At 43.0% G+C, this 15808-nt stretch overlaps 1 protein-coding gene across 1 annotated transcript in view; it reads left to right on the forward strand.

Moving 5' to 3' along the window:
* LOC110961282 (AT-rich interactive domain-containing protein 1B-like) overlaps positions 1-15808 on the forward strand; it is a 184839-nt gene that overhangs the window by 17530 nt on the left and 151501 nt on the right. The window contains 1 exon segment of the mRNA XM_051957767.1: positions 7229-7432. Coding sequence (XP_051813727.1) covers positions 7229-7432 — 204 coding nt within the window.

Genomic DNA, 15808 nt, shown 5'->3' on the forward strand with positions numbered 1-15808 from the left:
GGTTTCAAAGCAATAGTTGTACCACCTACCTAAAGGCTTTTCAATGAATTCGCTACCCAGTGAGAAACTTTTTTTTTTCAGGCGGAACACTGCTGATTTGAAGCAAAATTTTGTCAACTGATTAAAGGAAACACATGCTCAGCACATGTAAAAACGGTCCATGTGTGAACAGTAAATTTGAATCTTTGGCTAGACTTGAAGAACGCTACAGAATATCTCATGGAAAACCAGAATCTGTGCATGTTTATGTTTTGTTTTTTTTGATCCAAGAGTGTCTTCTTCTTGTTCTGCAGTGGAAATCTGAATGATTTCGGTCTGGGAAAACTGCATCCTGGCAGGAGATTTGACTGGCAAATTTGCAGTGTGTGTTCTTTCACACGTGCTTCCTCGACTGTTTGCAGACGATTGCATTTTATTTGTTTTCATTCTCTAATGGCGTGTCACAGGCATGTCAGCCGCATCTCGTTTTGTCATTGAGGTTTTCTCCTTTTTCTTCTCCTCCTCCTCCTCCTCCCCCCATTCTCCACGGCTTCTTTAGCTCCCAGTCTCGGCGAAGGAAAAGGGCTCCGGCGACCCCACGACCCCAATCTCACTTGAGACAGATGAAGCAGCCTCTCGCCTTCTCCTCCCTCCCTCCCTTTTCCCATCCTCTCTTCTCCTCGATTCCCCTCCTCCCTTCTCTTAACGACGTCTTTGTGCTGGCCGTGACCAACCGAACACTCGGCAACTTTTTCCCCCCTCGCGCGCATTGGGGTTGCGGGTGTGTTTCCGAGCACCCCGATGTGTTTGTGTGTGGTGTAAATATTGGTGTCAAACGTAGAGGGCACACCGATCGCCAGCTCCGAGGACAACGCAGGAGAGGGAGCAATTATGTGCATTGCGCCAAACACAAAAGCACGCCGGTCGGCCGCCTAACAACAGCCTCTTATCTGGCTTCTCTTTGTCTGCCTTTCTTTCTCAACTCACAGCATCACTGGGAAACATATACGGCGTATGTACACATCTTCCCCCCTCTCTCCCGCCTCCTCTGTGGCTGTCACTCCCTGCACCTCTCCCTCCTCAGATAATTTCATGCTTCTCATTGCTAGCCAGCCTTCATGCATAGCTGCCTGTGCTATCCAGGCATATTGGGCTGAGGAAACGCAATTTGGCTCTACCCAGCTCCCCGCGGACCAGTACTACTCTTCACACTGTCATTCGTTATGAGACTTTTTACTAACAAGGCGTGCATGCTGAGATGCAGGATGAGATTGTGTTTCAAGACATAATTCAGTGAATTCGGTCCTCTCAGAGATGCAGCAGACACATGGGAATGCCGTCGTGCACACAGCTCAGCTACTTCACCACACACTTGCAGGATAATTTGTGTTTTTCGCGATGGGATAAATTGATAGGAAAAATCTGTCAAGGCTAAGTGTGGTGTTTTGTTGTCTGTATTTAGTATTTAGTCCACTTGCTTGAATCCTGGCAGTGAAATGAAGTGATGAAGCGATGCTAAAGAGTGATCTGCTCCTAATGGAGGCCAGGCAGGGAGGAGTTAACAGCGCACTGCTCCTCTCCTCTCCGCTTGATGACATCAGTATTGTCTCTGCATCCATGAAATTAATTTTTCTAATCTTAGTCAGCAGGAGCGGGGGAATTTGCACACATTAATATGGAACTCGATCTGTACTCGCCCACTGCTGCAGTCTCTCTTCTCCTCTGTCTCCCTCCCCCCCTCCTCCTCTCCCATCTTTTCTCTTTCCACCCTTTCTATCTATCTTGTCTTTTTTCCCCCCGTGTTAAACAGAAGGCCCAAATGCACAGGGTTTCAAGCCTGAAATGTGGAGCTTTGTTCTGGAGGCCGAGGCATCGTCGGGCTCCGCAGTGTAATAGGAACTGGAGAGTGCTCTGCTGCATGCTACAAATAAATAACATAAAAGACAAGGCTGATTGTCCCAGCAGACCAGCCGGCTCTGGCTGCAGCATGTTGATTCTCCAGAGGCAGACGCGGCACAGAGGATAAAGAGGATCCGTTGATAATAATTATCCTTATTTGTTTCTCCTCACAAATACACACAGGCTAAAATGGTTTCATTACACAGGAATTAAAGCTACCATTCTGCACGAGTCCTTTCAAGGAAAAGAGAACATAATCAATAGCAAAACGGCATCTTGGGGCTAATTTTCATACACAATCGGGTTTGATGTGTCTTCATAAGGTGATATGACACTCATATGCACCTTGTGAGTGCCAAATAGGTCTTAATGGCTGAAAATATGAATCCTCTTTGTTGTGCATACACTGACGAGTATCAAATACACTTTGGAGCCTTTGGAGCACCGATACTCTGTGCAGCCAGCAGTTCACGGGGCTTGAAACGGCTCTGTAGAAGCTATTGGTAATTCACCAGGAAAAACTTGTTGTTGAAGACAACATTAAACCACTAGGTGATATAAGGGATTGTAATAGTTCAGTGAATTGCTCTTTTGAGGTTCAAACAATTTCTGAAGAAGCTGTCGCTCAATAAAGCAGCTTGTAGGCCGTAAAGAACATATGAAGGAACATCTTTTATTGCATTGTTGGTTGTATCGAGACGGCAGCGCTATTCAATAATAGCGAAAGTTTTCTGTGGAAAAACTGCAGCTCTGAAGGCTGTAGAGAAGGAACACTGCACTGGTACCCCACCCAGTAAGTGTATAAGCCTGTCTCTGTTACTTTTTTCACTGTGTGTGTGTGTGCAGATTGTAAATAACTGAAATTTAGGGCTGATGCAGACAGGTGATGATTTGGCCAGCTAGTGTGAAGGACAAGGGCAACCATAGCCAGAGGGACCTGCATGTGTGTGTCAGCGCTGTTCCAACACATTCATTCACCATGGATGATAAATCAGAGGCTTTTTTTCCCCCCCCCAAATAATTCCTTCGTTCAAAATGGAATTGGAATAATAACCATTTACCAATATTGTTTTATGTTTGTTTGATCCCAGTGTGTGTCTCACAAACCACATACCCGAGCCTTTTGTGTCGAGCATTTTGTCTCTTTCTGATTAACAACTTAGCACATTAAAGCGAGAAGGAGTAAAATCATTTTCGCAACATAAAAATATTGTCGATTGAGCTCAGAAAAGCAATTTAGCAGGTTTCACCCCACAGTAATTTCACCCATGTTCTGTTTTAATGGCTTTGTTTTGCTTAAAAAAAAAAAAAAAAAGGAGCTCACGAGAGTCAGAACGCTGGAGAGGAGTTCATAAATTGAATTTTAAATTTAGCAGTTGAATTACTATTGTCTCCCATGCCTCCTCTCCCTCCTCCTCCATTGAATGGCATGCCCAGATGAACAAAAGTGAAAACACATTTGAAGAAAATAAGGAACAATTTCTGTGTATTCCCTCTAGTTTTTTATCTGCTGTCCCTCCTGGCACAAACACGATTCACTTCGTGTCATATTCATAATTTTTTTCCTAAGTACAGTCATTTCTCTGAGGGGAGGGAGGGAAAAAAATAACGTTTCAATTTGTCAGGAATTGTTGTCGTTTCTGTGTGCCTGATGGTGTGAGGGAAATGGTGGGCATATCTCTAGGAAAAGGCTGCAGTGGGCTGAAATCTCATTTAGTGCAACTTGTCATGAGAGCAGATTTGAGGCTCCGTTTGGGGAGAATACTCCATTTTTTTGTGCCTCCGTAGACAGGTGTGGATGATGGCGTGTGTGCAAGATATACCAGTGTATCAGATGTAATTTGATTATGGCTGTTTTATTTAAGAATCCCCCATAAGTGTGTGAGGAAGCGGGAGAGAGATGAAAGAGATGCAGTGAGAGCAGAAAGAGCCACTAGCAGAGTCTTCTGCTAAAATGTGTGTTTAATCGAGTGTCCACTCCTCCACTCCCAAAACTCTGAGGTTGTTTTCTGTGTTCAGTACCTTCCTAAGTGCAGCATTTAATGTTTTTTGCAAGCATGCGTGTGCACTTGGCAGCCGTGTGAGGGGATTTACTTGTGTTGCACTCAGCATTTTTTGGCAAACGGAGGACCTCTTGAGATGGATTGGTGAACTGGATGGAGTTGGGGAGGGGGTGTGTGTCCCATATCACGAGTGGCACAGTGCCCTGGATTTTCAGAAACTCGAGAGCGTCGCCTTTCTACTGCAAATATTGCTTAGTGGATCCTACTGTGCATGTGAGTGTGTGTGTATCTGGCTTGTAGTGTGTCGTGGGTGTACAAACATTTGAGCAGGTCATGTGCTGGCCTCCACTCTAGCGAAAAACACCATTATCGCTACATTAGAAACATATGACCAGCATCAATGAGAGCACATCAGCTATAGTGAAAACAAATCTCTGCTTTGATGCTCAATTGGTTCAGCTCTGTGTATTGTGCAGCTGAGATGCACTTAAGGTCTAAGTCTATTTTAGTTTCAATCTGAATTAAGTTATTAGTTCGCTCCTGATGCTGTTCAGTCATGCTCTTCATTGTCTTACTGAGCAAAGAGAAACAAAGGCAGCCTGTCTCTCTGAAAAGATGCAGTCTGGGGCAAATTTAGCTTCTTGAACTTTTAGTTCATCCGTCATTATTTCAAAAATACAATTGATTTTTCTATCAGAGACATTTTTAAACCAGTTTGACTGACAACTGGCTGACAATCATCTTGATTTCATTTCGTTTTAGAGTTCAACCAATGAAGCATAGGTCAATATTCACTTATTAGTTGTTTCATACATGAAGGAGGGCAAAGTAAAAATCTGTAAGCTGTCTATTAAAACACATGTAACACGAGCACAGTTAGTCTGAATGTTAAAGCAGTGGTCTGTGCATTAAGCGCTTCATTTCCGGCATCCATCTGAATTTTTATGCACCAATTTCTGCTCTTCCTGCATCCATTCATGGTGGAAATGTCTTTATTTGTGTAAAGGTGAACACAGGGGAACATTTGAATTGTAATTCTTCTGTATTAATTCTGGCTGCACAGTGGTGGTTAGCATGAAGTTTGCATGTTCTTCCTGTGCATGTGTGGGTTTTCTCTGGGTCCTCCAACTTTCTACCACTGTCCAAAACATACTGAGGTTAATTGGTAACTCTGACTTGTTCGTAGGTGTGAATGTGAATGTGATTGTTTGTCTCTATATGTAGCCCTGTCCAGAGTGTCCCCAACCTTCACCCTAAGTCAGCTGGGGTAGACTCCAGCCCCCCCGCAACCCTAACGACGACTAAGCGATGTATAGATAATGGATTAATGGACATATTAATTCTCCTGTAGACCAATTTTTCTCATTTAATATCACTCTTGCTGATTCAACACACATATAGACGTGGTTTTCTCTTTTGCGCCTTTTGTTTAGGGATGTAACCTGTATAAATGTTTCACTGATAAATTAATTCATTTGAATTGATTTACTGGACTTAAATGGAGCCTACGTTTCAGTAGGATTTCTGCTTGATTTCAAAACTTTCTGCACATTCGTAATAAATTATTGAAGAAAGAAGACCCACCTCATTGGAGGCATTGTTGCATGTTGAGTTCATTGGGTGATGCCAATGCACCTTCTAAATATCAGGAGTTGCGTATCTTCTGAGTCCCCCCCCTTGATATCTATCCTTCTGACATACACAAATGTCAGTTCTTTAAAAAAAAATCTTTCTCAGAATGACGCTCTTGAAATCCTGGCGTTGCAAACCTTTGCAGAATAGCCCCTTCTCCTCACACATGCTCGCATACACTTCCAAGCTGTGAAATAACTTTAGACACTCAAGAGCACTCATCCCTCACTCTCCGGCTGTCTTCCTCCATCTCTCTCTCACTGCCCAAACACTCATTTTTTTCTCTCTCTCTCCCCCCTCCTTCTCCGTACCCGGTGAAACAGTCCAAACTACTCCACGCACATGCCTCAGTAGACGAAACCACTTTAAAGTTCGAGCGCCGTAACCGTCTGCACGTAACCTGCTGAATAAAGTGCTCCCATCCCCTGACATGTCTTCTTGATATTAGCCTGGCAATATGAGGCAGCGGCAATTTCTCCTCTACGCTAGACGAGGTGATATTGAGTTGGGGAGAAGGGAGGGAACTGAGGAGGGAGCTGGTGCTGGGGAGGGGGGAGGGTGGTGGTGTTGGTGGTGGTGATGGAGGAGTAAGAGGGGGGCAGTTAGTTGGAGATGAGAGAGGAGAGGGGAAAGTGTGTGTGCGTGTAAGAAACAGTAGGAACAAAATGTCATAAATCACTCATGATCCTACACGGCGGAGACAAAAGGGAGAAGGCATGAGAGGAGAGAGGGAAGATAGAAGAACTCCACATTATCTGCCCGGCAGACAGACAAACACGCCGCTACGGGTGACGGATTAGCATTAGCCTGACGCACTGTACCGGAATTTTCCAATGGCTCACTGAGACCCCAAACAACCCCTAAAATGGCTCTGAAATACTTACAATGGAATAAATTGCCCTTGACACAGTCTCTTTCTTCCCTTTGATTTTTTTTTTTGTGTGTGTGTGTTCTTATAGGAAGCCTGTTCCCAAGGTGTAGCTTTTGGGGGGGTGCAGGTACTTTGACTGCTCGGCTGCCCTGAATTCCCTCATGGGATTCAAACCCACGAGCTTAAAATGCCTCGTCACAATTGTAATGCGAAGCCTGGATCCCTGCCACACTCTCAACCTTCACCCCTTTTTTAAAAATTTATAAGCGCATAAACTTAAATGTACTGACTATTTCCATAATAGAATAGTGATCACGACTTCTGCCAGGGAGAAAGGGGGGAGCGCTGCACGGTGATTATTGGCACCGCTGGGCTGCGGTTGTGGGAACAAGGCCATGGGGCTTTTTATTGCCATTGCTTCCCATCGCTTTAAACAACATTTACAACACTTTCAAACCCCTTTCAGACATTAAAACAAAGATACAGGCTTTAGGTTTTAATTAAATCATTTTACTTTGGCCCTCCTCCAGCGAAGTTTGCTCTGGATAGCGGTGCAGTAAACATCTTTGCTTACTTAATTCCATTTGTTGTTCATTTATGATGTGCAGACATTAATTTAAAGCTTCCACTCATTGTGCAATTACAGAATAAATCAGCGGTGACTGTGGTTTGGAGTGTGTGCACTAAGTGGACTTCAGTTAGGGGTTCCAACTTGGCAGATGGCGCATGAATTCATTTCAGCGCCTCTCAGCCAAACACAATGCGCTGTCATGAATGAATGTGAAATATTAGCGAACAGGAGAAAAATGCTGAAGATGCGTCCCTCTTTTTCCCACCTCCACAGGTGTCCTCCATGGACTTCATGGCGATGAAGCGCTCCCAGCTGTACGGCATGGCCAGCAACCCCTACTCCACCCCGCAGCAGCCCGGCAGCGGACCTTACCCTCCTAGCCAGCCGTACACGTCGCCCCCTCCACATCGATATCCAATGAGCATGCAGGGGAGGGGCCAAATGGGAATGGGCGGGATGCAGTACCCCCAACAGCAGGTATGACAGCACACCAAAAAAAAAACAATGAATGAGTCAGCCCCCTCCGCTGTGACATTCCAGATATCGTAGCTTGTATTCTGAGCTATATTGCGGTGGGACATTTGCTTCTCGTCATGAACATTCTCCAGCGATTTTCTTTCTCTTTTATATCCCCCCGAGGGCTTGGCATGTTCAATTTGAGACGCAGCCTAAAATACCAGGCAGCACATCTCACGCCCTGGCATGTGGTGGTGTCACTCCTGTTCATCACTCAGTTCCCGTCAGACTCCCACTGGAGCGAGATGGGTTTGATGCTGCTTGTGTGTGTGGTATGTGCAGAATGTGTGTAAGCATGTTCATTCTTTATGCTTCTTAGGTGGCGTTTTCATGCACTTGATTATAGATTTCTATATACTTGTGTGTGTGTGTGTGTGCGCTTGTTTGATTTCTGCCTGCATGGAATGCTCTCTGTGTAGTAAACATAGACGCAGCACAGTCGGCCCACGTCACAGTCTCTCTGTGCAGCACAATAGGTCTGTGTTGGAGACAATAGTGCTTCTGTCTGCTTTATTGAGTCTTAAGTAAATCCCATTTGGACTGGAAGGGTGGGTGTGTGTGTGTGTGTGTGTGTGTGTGTGTGTGTGTGTGTGTGTGTGTGTGTGTGTGTGTGTGTGAGAGAGAAGGGAGTGATAGAGCGAAAGTATGCATGTGTATTAATCCGTGTCTGCTTTATGTTTGTGTTTGTGTGGATGATACATGTGTCCCACATTTCTGGCAGAAAGTGAACTTCTTTGTGTGTGTGTGTGTGTGTGTGTGTGTGTGTGGATGATAATTTAGTTTCATCAGTGCAGTTTGTTGTGAAACAGCAGTACAGAGCGCCACGGTGAGAGAGGAGAGGCAGGAGCACAGTGTTCCCTATCGTCGCTGGCTGCTATATTTAGTCAGCCTGGTCTGGACTTGGAACACCTCTCACTGGGGCAAGTCAGCTTCCACACATAGCAAGGCCACAAAAAGAGAGAGAGAGAAGACAGAGAGAAACGCATATGGCCTGGCAGACAGACTTCCTGTGTTGTCTAAAAATATTCTACAAATGTGTGTACATGTAGCAGCAAAAGATGCTCTCAGACACACGGCATTCTTTCGCATTGTGCAGCGAAAATGTGCGTTTTTCTAAAGACAACACAGTGCAGATGGAGAAGACGTGAACAAATGTGCATACTGAGAAGTCAGTTTGTTCATTATGGGGGACTCAGATGTGAGGGTATACCGGAGCTTTCTAAAGTCTGACAAAATAAAGTATCTCAGTTGAGTTTGCAGACAAATTACAGAGAAACCCTCTGAACCCCAACACACCTGCCAGTTTGAAAGGCGTGTTATTTTTATAAAATTGCCAAAATAACACCATTTATCAGAGCCAGAAACGGTGAAAAACTGAATAAATTGTCAGATTTTTCAACTTTCTGATGGTCATTGAACTAATCATGTGTCAGGTGCAGTTAAGCTGGAGAAAATAAACTGAATCTCAGCTTAAAATTGTGATTCTTCAAAATCATTTTATTTTACAGGTCTGAAAATTCACCAGAAATAAATTGTGAGCTCGAAGCAGATTCTGGAAAATCAAATAAATTCTGTGCTCCTCGGTGAAACTCTGAAGTCATAAGTGACTCAACTGCAACAGTCACGTGGCACAAATAAATTCAGGAGCTTTTTAGCTGAACTGCAGACTGTGGTTACATAGAGAATAGAAGAAAATAAAAATATAACTTGAAAAAATATCAACAGTCTGTTGACTTAGCATTTATGCAATACTGCTAATACCTGTGGGCAGTTTGCAAAAGGCTGTACATGCTGAACTGTTTTTTTATGGGATGTTTTTGTATGATAAATAATAAAAATTCAACATTATTCTTAAATGAAATATGACATAACTATGACATCCTGCACAGAACAGTTTGTTGAATTCTCTCTACTTCTAACCATGGTTGTGCTGTTTCCATAGAGGTGAAGGACTTTTTATTGCAGTGAAAATGAGCCCACAGGCTGTAAAAATGTGACAGGAGCAAAACAAGCCCAGAAACTGCTTGAGGTTCAGAGGGTTGATCTGTACTACGGACTAAATTGGCCCTATGTTGCATCACTTTTGATGATTTTTAAAAATGCTGTCTTTTGAAGGTCCTTGTGTGGTTTAGTAAGACAAATACTGTATTTTGTACTCCTAACACGGAGACTTCATCTTGGACTTCATTACTGCAGGTCCTAACCTCCTCTGACGCATTTTGATGATGTCAACACACTCCCAAAATGAGCCTGACTGAGCTCAGTCAGAGGTTTTGCAGTGTGAAATGCACACAATTGGGAGCGAGCGGGGGTGTGTCTGTGAAGACACGCTGTGCATGGAGAGTGATGGCAATACATAATGACGTACAGTCAGTCACACACAAAAATACATCCCTGGTACTGTTTTGTGATGAAATCCTCTGGCGTATTACATAGGGGAGCCTGTGGTTGGGGTAGCAATCACTGCCTAGCGTTATGGAATGTAATTAGTTCAAATAGAATTAGTTGTTCACTCTGGCTATAGCCATGGGAACTGCGCTTCTAAAGTTTCTAATTATCTGGCTGTGGCTTTAAAAGCAGCACCACCGCATTGCCTATCTGCAGCCAGTGAAATCTAGCTCACAGTAATGAGTTCGGAGGAGGAGGTTTAATTCCACGCTCTCAGATGAGCGTAATGAGCCTCACCTACAGAAAAGCGGTCAGGGGTCTAATCAGGGAGGAGCGGGGAGGGCTAAAAAATGAGCGCTCCAGATGCGTACAGCAAAATATACAGCGTATCAGTTCTTAAAGTGACTGTTAATTACATTTCAAAAGATGCACCGAATGCAGTTACGACGGACATGATTGCAGCTGCGTCTGAAGAAGGAGAAATCCGTCACCCCACCCTCTTTCCTAACCCCAGATGTTGCAAAACTATCCCACTATCAGCTGCACAGAACAATCCTGACTGCAGCTGCTTCGGCAAGAGGGATTGTGGGTGATGTAAGACGCGGCACACTCAATCCCCATAATGCATTGCACTCCAGGGCTGAGACCTGCACTTGTCACAGCCAAACATGCTGGGATGTTGCCAGGCAACGTGACGTCAACAAAGATGTGTGTGTACATCTACCTCTGTGATTTCCCCAGGAATGAGCGACTTTATATATATATATCTGTGTGTGTATGTGTGTGTGTGCGTGCAGAGGTTTTAACAGTGGAACAAAAGGTCTCCTTTCATTACTATGATTAAATCCCACTAAAATTAAGCTTCAGTCATTTTAAATGAGAACTTCAGTATTTTTCATCCACTGAAATTATTGGATGTGTGCAGGGTCTCACCTCTGTCCTTCATGTAAGTCTCACATATTTGACTATAGTGTCAGAACTGACGCACTTACAATCATGTGATTGCACCTGATTGGAGCAGCACTCCAATTATTCCATGTATTTCATTTGTGGAGTGAAGAGTAAAATCACCCAAATTAGCGAAACACTCATTTTGTCATTGACACGTAGTCATATTTAGTCTTTATGTGTTCTTCCTCAGGATTTGAAAGATCTGACATTTCCGCTGCCACCCCAAAACAGTGATGGTGACTGGAATTTTTTGTCTCTAGTGCTCACAGTGTTGCGATACAGGGTATGCCCTGTTTAAATCTGCTCGGGTAACTCTCGTTGTCTAGTCTTATGCCACATCTACTCTCTTCTTGTCTGATAAAAAGCATGATTCCCTCAAAATATAGAAAAATACATAAAAACACAAATTGTGTTTGAGCTATTTTTTACTGGAAAACGGTCCCTATAAATAGGGACTTTGCCACTGTCGCCTTAGGGCTTGCTCTGGGGGTTCAGGCAAATGGGCTCTGTAAAGCATCTTGAGACAATTTGAACTGTAATTGGCGCGAAATAAATAAAATTGAATTGAATTAAATTGAATATTGATGACAACAAGGTATGTGGACTGTCCAGAGTAAGTGCAAATATCCAAGATGTCAGATATCTCACAATCTGGATGAAAAAAAAACTGTGTACGTAGCAGTAGTAGTAGTAGTAGTAATACTAGCAGTAGTAGCAATTTGAATGGACAAGACTGTAACATTTTATTCTACAGTAAATACAAATATTATATAATCTTGCTTGGTATATACCCATAGATCAAGTCAATGCATCTAATTTGTTTTTATTTATTTGTTTGCGCCTTAAAATATACAGATGCAATATAAAAGATGTACTATCTGCATAGTGACATAAACATACTTACACCCACGCATCGCTTAGACACATGCACATAGAAAAAAGCTTGTGCAGGAGAGGTGAGAAGCTGAGCGCGCTTTACAAAGACTTCTCTTATAATTCATATAAACACATGGACTGAACTATTATCTCAGTCTGGATGTTCACAGTGGAAAGGCTCCGGGTGTTCATGTAAATGTGCTCACTGTGTGTATCACCCAGAGGCTGCGGCTGACCCTCGAATCCAGGTTGAGTCACCGTTTCTGGGGACCTTTGTTTACCTGCTCGGCTACCTCAGGCTCTCCTACAGTCGCAGACATGCCTGCACAGACACTTGCGTTCGCTCATACACGCTGACACATTCTCAGCACTGCAATTCACTGCTAATTAAGCACTCTGCTCATGGCCTCTTTTACTTAATCCAGCTATAGGAGGCGAGCACAGATGCCAGCCTCACTGTTGATCTTAGAAAGGAAAAAAAAAAAACATCCTCTCTTACCCTACCAGCCTCCAGCAAATAAGCCCAGAACTTGCATTAGGTGTAGTTAGCGTCATGCTGCGTCTGCATGCATGTTTGTGAGAGACAGTTTGAGTGTGTCAGAGAGGCTGAGAGACGGAGTGTGCATGCGAAGGAGAGTGTGCACGTGTGGAGTGATGGGAGCCAGAGCAAATATATCAGGAGGAGGAGAGGAAAAAATAGGAGAGGAAGAGGAGGAAGTGGGAAAAGGAGGCGGGTGTCTTTAGGGATGACAGGCCACACGAGAAAAGTGTCTGTTTGGGAAGTGGAATGAAGTTGGAAAAAAGAAAAAGGAAAAATAAAAAAACAGTGCTGCCAATTCTGAGCGTAATTTCCTGTGATGTCAAAGTTGGCAGATGGAGAGGAAAAGGAATTTGAAGGAAACATTAGTGTTTGATGTGAAAAGAGGGGAGGGGTGATGGAGCGGGAGAAAGAGCAGAAGAAAAAAGATATCCTGGGAAATGAAAGAGAGAGGGAAAGAGAAGAAAGGAGGAGTGTGTATCGGTGTGTGTGTGTGTGTGTGTGGATGGGGGTGAATGTGTCAACGAGTCAGGCAGAAACCATTACCAGTGTTGGCTGTTTGTTCCTTACACACTGAGCCAACTTAATAGAAGCCAAGCATTTAAAGTCAAGTGGAAATGTGGCTGACCCGCCACCTGTTCAGCTCACACAAACCACAGCACCCCTTCACAAAACCCTCCGTCCTTCATGCCGTTGTATTGCTTTTATCAAGCCCCACTCTCTTTTCAAAGATTATTTTTCTGGCACCACCTTTATTCAGTAATCGCAGGGGGAAAGAGGCTAAAAAATAATGCATCTGTATTCTTTAAAAAGCATGTCTGTGCTCCTTTCAGCTGGGCAACAGCTGTGTACATTCCGAAACAATAAGAAACATTCAGAGATGCCTCCTCTCTGTTTTTATCCTCTTTGTGTGTCACATTTATGCAACACAACATGCTTTGCAGTGGTTTTCAAAACAGATGAAACCACGGCGCTGAAAACAATGTGAAGCAATCAAATCTGCATTCTATTCGTTTCTATAAATAGTTATAGATGTTCATTAAAGCTTTTATTTAACTTGAATGGTTCAGCAACAGTAATTAAATGCCTTTTCCTCTTATAGTAATAGAAAATACTTTGCTCACGAAAGGCTAGGGCTGCCCCAGACCAGAGATTTTCCTTGTCGACTGGTAGTCATTAATCAGACCATTAGTCGACTAGTTGTTGCGGAATATGTTATCGTTGTTAACACTGTGCTACATTATGGAGAAATACAGAACTGCAGCTAATAATGAGCTTTTAGAATAGAAATATTACAAGTACATGCACACAGCGAGCCGCAGCAAACTGCAAAAGCTGCAGGTTAAAGAAGAAAAAAGTGCTGCACTGGGTCAAGAATAATAAAACTGGCAGTTCAAAAATAAAGAAAATAGAAAATACTCTACAAGGATAGAGCAGTAGTCGGTAAAGATGAAAAAATGATGGCTCTCTTGCTTTTTATTAATGGAAGTCCTGATGCACTTCGATTTTAAATATAAATCCTTTATTATATGTGATCTATCCTTTATGTTATATTCTGTATGCTTTACTACGTGTCCTTTATTAATACACGGATAAACCAATGTGTTTCCAACCAGAGAGTCTTCATCAGGGTGTGCTGGTAGGTAGGTAGGTTAATGACTCTGAATGTGTTGGAAAATCCCACAAGGAGCCTGAACATCTTGTTAATAAGCCTAATCATATGGCGCGCCAACAAGGCGCAGCCAGGGAGAACCTCGTCCTCAGTAAGTTATCACAGAATCTATAGGGCCCTTAAAGCTGCAGTCTGTTGCTGGCTCACACTGTCAAAAAAGAAACTCTGCTGCTACATCAGCGGTCTGGTCGACCATCATAAACATCCATAAAGTTTTTACCAGCCTTGTTGGTCTTTTTACCTGTCCTCTCAGGTTGTGCATAAAGGCATGTTGCCTGTGTGCTCTGAGACTGTCACCTTCTTGGGGTTGTATTTTACCCCCTGAAATGATCCCACAATTCGAATTACCTGTCTGACATGTAATTAGTACACAGTAACCGCAGAAACCAGCCATGTAAAGGATCATGTCTGTCTGCGACTGACTGAATAACTTAATGTTTTCATTGTCTGTGTAGTTTTTTTTTTCTTTTTTCGACTAATATCATCCTCAACAATAAACATTCAGGCATGTTTACATGTTATAGCGAGAAAAGCACGGCTCTAACTACTTAAATAAAAAATGTCTGAATTCCATTGACAGTTTCAGGATCGCAGTATTGTGCATATTCATCGATTTTTCATTAAATTATGTACTGAATACTGGCTAAATCATGAGTGCCAGTAATAGCGCATGTGTGTTTCCTTCTATGGCAGGTCAAATTGACAGACAATACTGTAAATGATCCAGTAGGAGAAAAATGATGTTACATTCATGGCTCCCTCTGTTCCCCCTGTTTTACAATTTCTGATAGTTAACATCTTACGATGCAGGAGTAACTAAAGAATGCAAACGCTCAGGTCCTGGCGGGCCTCTTAATTAGCCCTTTAATAAAAGCAGATATGCTGAAAGGTCAGTCAGTTTAACCTAAATACACACAGACAGCACAAGCATCAATTGTGTTGCAAATATTCTCTATTTTCTCCACAGGTGCCTCATTAGAGTGATGGAGATCTGGGCCGATGTGAAGTGAGGGCATAACTATCATTATAATCGTTGGATAAGGGGTCTCCATTTAAACGCCATGTTGTCTTCTAATAGCATACTTTAATTCTGTTTTGTCTTTCAATACGCTGTCAAAAGAAATAAAGACAGAGCAAAGGAAGACAGAGGGTGCAAGGACAGAGGGGAAGAGAGCGATGTGGGAGGTCTAATGTAGCATTCATGAACAAGAGCCGTGGTATAATTCAATCTATTTTCCAACTTTGACTTTTCTGTCTTTTGATTTACTAGGAAATTACACTATACAAACCTGCTTTTTAACAATAAGTTGCTGCTCATGAGCCAGAATGGAAACAGAAGTGTTTTTTTGATATGCCATAGTAGAAAAAAGCTCAGGTTTTACTATTAATGATGAAGTAATATAGAATTTATCCATCTTATTTTTTCTTTGTATGTGTGTGTGATGTTCTCGCTGTGTCTAAATGTTTTTCTTCACTAACAAAAGACGCTTGAGCAAGTCTGTGGTGTTTTCAGACAGTGAAAAGATGTTAGGTTCCATCTATGCTGCAAACGTTGATTTAAAAGTAGCCTTTACGTTTAAAATTTACCAATGAGAAACACAGAAAATGCTCAGCATTAAGACTAAATTTGTGAAAATGCTTTTCATTAACAGCGAGGCCGGATTTTACGTTTCCATTAGAACAAAAAAGCTGTAAAAATCCTTGTCCTGTCCAAACATCATCTTGTGCGCTATCGACTTTAAGGAGTTAGATGGGTAATTTACAACATCGATTGAGCCTGGGCAGAGGGGTTCCTCACCAATGAGGAGAGTGAGGGCCACTTGGAAGCACTTAGGGGCCCCGGGCGCTGGGGTTGTCTCTGGGGTTAATGCAGCCAGCGCTGCTGCATCTGACGGATGGTTGGGAAGCCCCA

Source organism: Acanthochromis polyacanthus, chromosome 1, assembly GCF_021347895.1.
Source record: "Acanthochromis polyacanthus isolate Apoly-LR-REF ecotype Palm Island chromosome 1, KAUST_Apoly_ChrSc, whole genome shotgun sequence".
Lineage (NCBI taxonomy): Eukaryota > Metazoa > Chordata > Actinopteri > Pomacentridae > Acanthochromis > Acanthochromis polyacanthus.